This window comes from Myotis davidii, unplaced genomic scaffold (genome assembly GCF_000327345.1).
Source record: "Myotis davidii unplaced genomic scaffold, ASM32734v1 scaffold125, whole genome shotgun sequence".
Lineage (NCBI taxonomy): Eukaryota > Metazoa > Chordata > Mammalia > Chiroptera > Vespertilionidae > Myotis > Myotis davidii.
In genome coordinates, this window is record NW_006299390.1 from 629,543 (window position 1) to 635,260 (window position 5,718).

The 5,718-nt window shown below is 43.4% G+C and overlaps 1 protein-coding gene across 1 annotated transcript in view; it reads right to left on the reverse strand.

Annotated features, from left to right (window-relative positions):
* DLD (dihydrolipoamide dehydrogenase) overlaps positions 1-5,718 on the reverse strand; it is a 30,066-nt gene that overhangs the window by 3,963 nt on the left and 20,385 nt on the right. The window contains 1 exon segment of the mRNA XM_006774859.2: positions 285-475. Within this exon segment, the coding sequence (XP_006774922.1) occupies positions 285-475 (191 nt within the window).

Sequence of the window (5,718 nt, forward strand, 5' to 3'; positions counted from 1 at the left end):
TTCATTTTACTGAGTCTTGTGAGCTTAAATTTTCTGAATGTATACTATGAAAAAGTATCAATCTACACTAATCATTGTAACAATGATTACAATGAGAACACTGAATTACTTTTTCTACCATCTTATGAATTTCAATAGACTGATTTAACAATACTGAGTTATATTAAGCAATAAAATGGTTTTATATTATAAAATAACCTAAAATTATAAAATACTGAAAGGTTGATAATTTTTCTTAAAGAAAAAGATGAGGATATCATCAAAATCAAATGTAGCATACTTACGAAACATCAATGTTTCCATCTGACTTCTTGGTAGCCCCAGTAACTTTTGTATTCAATTTAAATTTAAATCCTTGCTTTTGAAGGATGCGTTGAAAGTTTTTAGATATCTCCATATCAATTCCAATTCCACCAACATGACCCAAAAACTCAACTGCTGTCACATCTGCACCAAGTCTTTGCCAAACCGAACCCTGCAAATAACAATAAAAAAATCATGAATAAAGATTTCTAGAGCAAATGTTTACTGAATTATCTTAAATAATTTATTACAAGGTTATTTTCTTTGTTATTATGTTCCTATTAGAAGCTCTGAGCTTTAACACTGTGGTATTTATAACTTTATATATTTATTCACTCGATTCACTCAACATTTATTGAGCACCTACCATATGCTAGGCTTATATCCCGGTAGAGGAGAAAAATAAATAAAATTCATAAAGAAGATGGTAAAGTGCTATGAGAAAAATAAAGCAGGAAGTAGAGCTAGGACTATTGAAAGGAAAGGAATTGCAATTTTAAATAGTATGACTGGGAGAAGGCTTCACCAGCAGTGACATTTGCCCAAAGACTGGGAGAAGGAATGAACTATACAGGCAACTGGTCCAGAGGCGAACAAATGGGAAGAAAGGCCCCATGAGGGGGAAGAAGTACCTCTTAATGCTACTAATTTCTAACACTTGAGAAATATTAATACTATCTCTTAATGCTATTAATTTCTAATGCCTAAAATATATTTTGTTTTCTCAACAGAGAAATGTTTACTTTTTCATTTAAGTTATAATTTAAACTGAATGCTGGTTTTTTAAAGAAAATTTTAAGCCCTAACCTGTTTGGCTCAGTGAATAGAGCATTGGCCTGTGGACTGAAAGGTCCCAGGTTCAATTCCGGTCAAGGGCACATGCCCGGGTTGCAGGCTTGATCCCCAGTAGGGGGCATGCAGGAGGCAGCCAATCAATGATTCCCTCTCATCATTAATGCTTTTCTCTCTCTCTCTCTCTCTCTCTCTCTCTCTCTCTCTCTCCTCCCCTCCCTTCCTCTCTGAAATCAATAAAAATATCTACACTAATAAAAGAGAAACATGCAAATTGGTGTCACTCTGCTATGCCCACCAGCCAATCAGGATGAGTATGCAAATTAACCCAACAAAGATGGCAGTTAATTTGCATATGAAGGCTCAGAGCGAAGACTGAAGATGACTGAAGGCTAAAGAGGCTTGGCTTCTCTGCTGCGGCCGGAGCAAAGGCCTGGGTCCCGGGTTCCAGAGGAAAACCAGTGCCAGCAGCCAGGGGAAGGAAGGCCTATTGCACAAATCTCTTTGTGCAATGGGCCTCTAGTTATTTTATAAAAAGAACATTTTAACAATTGTAACTTCTGAATAATTATATGTAAAACAAGCAAGAGGACATAAATAACAAGCATATATAACGATTAACTCAAAATGGATCAGGAACCTAAATGTAAAACATAGAACTATAAAACTTCTAGTTTGTGATCTTGAGTAACACTAATACTTCTTAGCTACAACAAAAGCACAATCCATAAAAGGGAAAAAAAATGTATAGAAAGTAACAGCTTACAAAATTAAAAACTTTTCAAAAGACAATATTAAGAACACAAAAGAGGACAATGACATCAGCATCACAAAGTGAGAAGACCCTTGGTTTTTGCCCTTAAAGTTACAAGTTGGACAACTATAATTCAACAAATGATTGATTCCCTGCTCAACACACAAACATGTCTGAGAGATCCATGTATCAAGCCAATGAAGGTGGATGTAGTAGAACGAGCATGGAAGGTAGGAGGGAGAAAAACAGACTGGGCTGCAGATGCAGTTGAGTGTCTGCCACAGCCCCAGCTTATGCAGCAGAAGTCAGGCTGCAGCCCTAGCACGGTAGTCTATAGGGCCGCAGGAGGGAGGAGGGGGCAGATGCACCATCCCGGCCTGAGGGGCCAGCACCCATTGCAGTTTAACCTGGTGACAAGGGTAGACATGCAGTGCAGCGGTGTGACAGCAGTAGGCTAATGCCCGCCATTACTATCAAGCCGCGCCCCCTCAACCCATCATGGCAGACCCAATAGAGGCAGCAGAGATGCCTCAGCACAGCTTGGTTGGCAGCCCCTAGTTACAGGGAGCCAACACTGGGAACTCGAGGCCCAGAGCCTCATCACCAGCCATACCCCATTACAGTGATAATACCCTAAGGCCAAGGCAACCTGGACAGAGAGAGGATACCTACCTCCAGAGGTAATACTAGTAAAAGGCATTTTTCTAGACCAAGACCACACCAACCCACCAAGACCTCTGAGGTGCCAGGTAAGGTAAGAAAAAATAAAAACCACTATAGCACCATCTACTGGACAATAAAAGACAGACCTCAACTTAACCTGTTAAATTGTTAAGAACAGAACAGTATCTGAAAAAGAAAAGTCACTACTGCAAATGACCAGGCAGAGAAGCAATCCATCAAGTACCATAAAATCAAGGTAACAGGTAGGTCAGAATGAAAATGAGAAGTCCCCAGAAACCAAACTCAGAGACATAGAAGACTGTGATTTAAATTACAGAATTCAAGACTGCAGTTATGAAAAAAACTAAGATACAAGAAAACATAGAAAAGCACTTCAATGAGCTCAGGAATAAAATCAACAACAAAAAAGGAGTACTGAAATAAGAGAGTGAAACTATCTATACCAGTGGTTCTCAACCTTCCTAATGCTGCGAACCTTTAATACAGTTCCTCATGTTGTGGTGACCCCCAACCATAAAATTATTTTTGTTGCTACTTCATAACTGTAATTTTGCTAGTTATGAATCGTAATGTAAATATCTGATATGCAGGATGTATTTAGGCGACCCTTGTGAAAGGGTCATCGACCCCCAAAGGGGTCGCGACTCACAGGTTGAGAACCGCTGCTCAAGGGGTTTCGCATCAGGTGGGGAAACAGAAGTCATCCTATATAAATACTGATCATACAAGAACAGAAGAGGTGAATATAAGACAAAATATGAGGGATACCCCCCCCCCATGCACGAATTTCGTGCACCAGGCCACTAAAGGGTAATATGCAAATAGACCAAATGGCAGGACAACCAACCAACCAAAGCGTAATATGCTGATGATATGGTAAGACTGCTTAACTGCTCGCTATGATGTGCACTGACCACCAGGGGATAGATGCTCCAAACGGTAGGGTAGCTTGCTGCTGGGGTCTGGCCAATCAGGATTGAGCAAGATGGGCCAGACATGCCCTGGAGCTCTCCTGCAGTCCCTCCCGAGCCTGAACATGCACCGGTGGGGTCCCTCAGCCTGGACTGCACCCTCTCACAATCCAGGACCCCTCGGGGAATGTCAGAGAGCCAGTTTCAGCCTGATCCCACAGTTCACTCCCCTTGGGGGGGTGTCAGATGCAGGGCTCATGGCTGGCGAGCGCTGCTGTGGCAGCACGAGCCTCTCGTGATCGGGACTGATTGGGCGCGTGTCCACAGCAGACACAGTGGGGCCGGGATAAGCAGGAGTGGCAGGTAGGTGCTGCAGGCAGTGTTGGACTGCGGGGTTTGGCCCGATCCCTACAGGCCACCAAGAGGGACCCCACCAGTGCACGAATTCGTGCACCGGGCCTCTGGTAAAAAATAACCAAACAAATTCTGGAGCTGAAGAACTCAATAACTGAGACAAAAAATGTTTTAGCCTGGAAGATGGTGGCATAGGTTAACACCTGAAATTGCTGCCTTGCACAACCACTTCAAAAATACAAGTAAAAGACAAAACGGACATCATCCAGAACCACAGGAAGACTGGCTGAGTGGAAATTCTACAACTAGAAGGAAAGAGAAAAGCACACTGAGACTCAGAGAAGGTGCAGAAGTAAAGTGCAGAGGTACGGAGGCGCATGCGGAAAGGGCTGGCAGCTGAGGACGCGGATGTCTTCTTCAATCGGGAGGGAGTCACAAGCTCCACACTGCTCTGAACTCCAGTTCCCGGCTAGTCTCGGGGGACCCAGACTCATACGGGGAAAAACTGGACTGTCTGGCATTGGGCAGAACTCGAGGGCGGCTTTCTCTCAGAGGTGCTTGCAGCGATTACCGGGACACTGAGACTTGGGGCCCATTAGGGTAGGACTGAGGATCAGCCACAGCTGTTTGCTCCACCCTGTTGATTCCCTGAGACCCCCGCCCCACCCAAGCTGTGCGCAGAGGCTTTTGCATATGAATGACCTGGCCCTTTGCAACCTGAAAATTACCTAACAAACTGCAGTTGGGTCAGAGAAAATCAGACCATACAAAAAAAGGCCCAAGGCTCCACAGCAGCTTGCATTGCTTCACAGCTGAGCCTCATCTGGGCACCTCCAAACCCCAAACAATGAAGAGGAATATGCAGATCTCTGTGTAGCTCCTGCTGGGTGGCCTCAGGTAGAGGCTAAATTAGCACCTCCTTTGAGGTCCAAGAGCCAGTCTACCCAGTGGTCAGAGTGGGACCATCAGATTACAACTCCTCAGATCCATTAGAGACACACTCGGGGCAGACTCAGTGAGCACCAAAGCCCTACTGAAGCAAGTCTTGCCCCAGAAGGGTGTCTCCAGCACAGAAGTTATCCCACCATAGACACAGTTGATTCTCACAGCCAATTGGCCTGGAGGTCAATCCCTCCCAGTGATACCAACAACAATCAAGGCTTAACTACAACAAGACTGTGCACACAGCCCACAAAGGGGTGCACCAAGAGTATCCACCTCAGGTAATTGGGGAGGCTGAACCACTGGGCCCTATAGGACACCTAGCACACAAAGCCACTCTATCAACACAAGGAAGCAGCCAAAATATGGAGACAAAGAAGTCACAAATGACAGAAATGGAGGAAAGCAAACTTCTGGATATAGAGTTCAAAACCACGGTTATAAGGTTACTCAAGAATTTTCCAGAAACCACTGATGAATTTAGTAAAACCCTCAAGGATATGAAAAAGGACCAGTGAAAAATTATTAAGCATACACTGACTGAAATAAATAATAATAATATACAAAGATCAAACAGCAGACAAGAGGATACTAAGAATCAAGTCAAAGACTTGAAATACAAAGAAGCAAAAAACACCCAACTGGAAAAACAAAAAGAAAAAAGAATCCAAAAATATGAAGGTAGTGTAAGGAGCCTCTGGGACAGCTTCAAGCGTACCAACATCAGAATTATAGGGGTGCCAGAAGAAGAGAGAGAGCAAGATATTGAAAACCTATTTGAAGAAGTAATGACAGCAAACTTCCCATACCTCGTGAAAGAAATAGACTTATAAGTCCAGGAAGTGCAGAGAACCCCCCAAAAAAAGAATCCAAAGGGGACCACACCAAGACACATCATCATTAAAATGCCAAGAGCAAAAGACAAAGAGAGAATCTTAAAAGCAGCAAGAGAAAGAAACTCAGTTACCTACGCGGGAA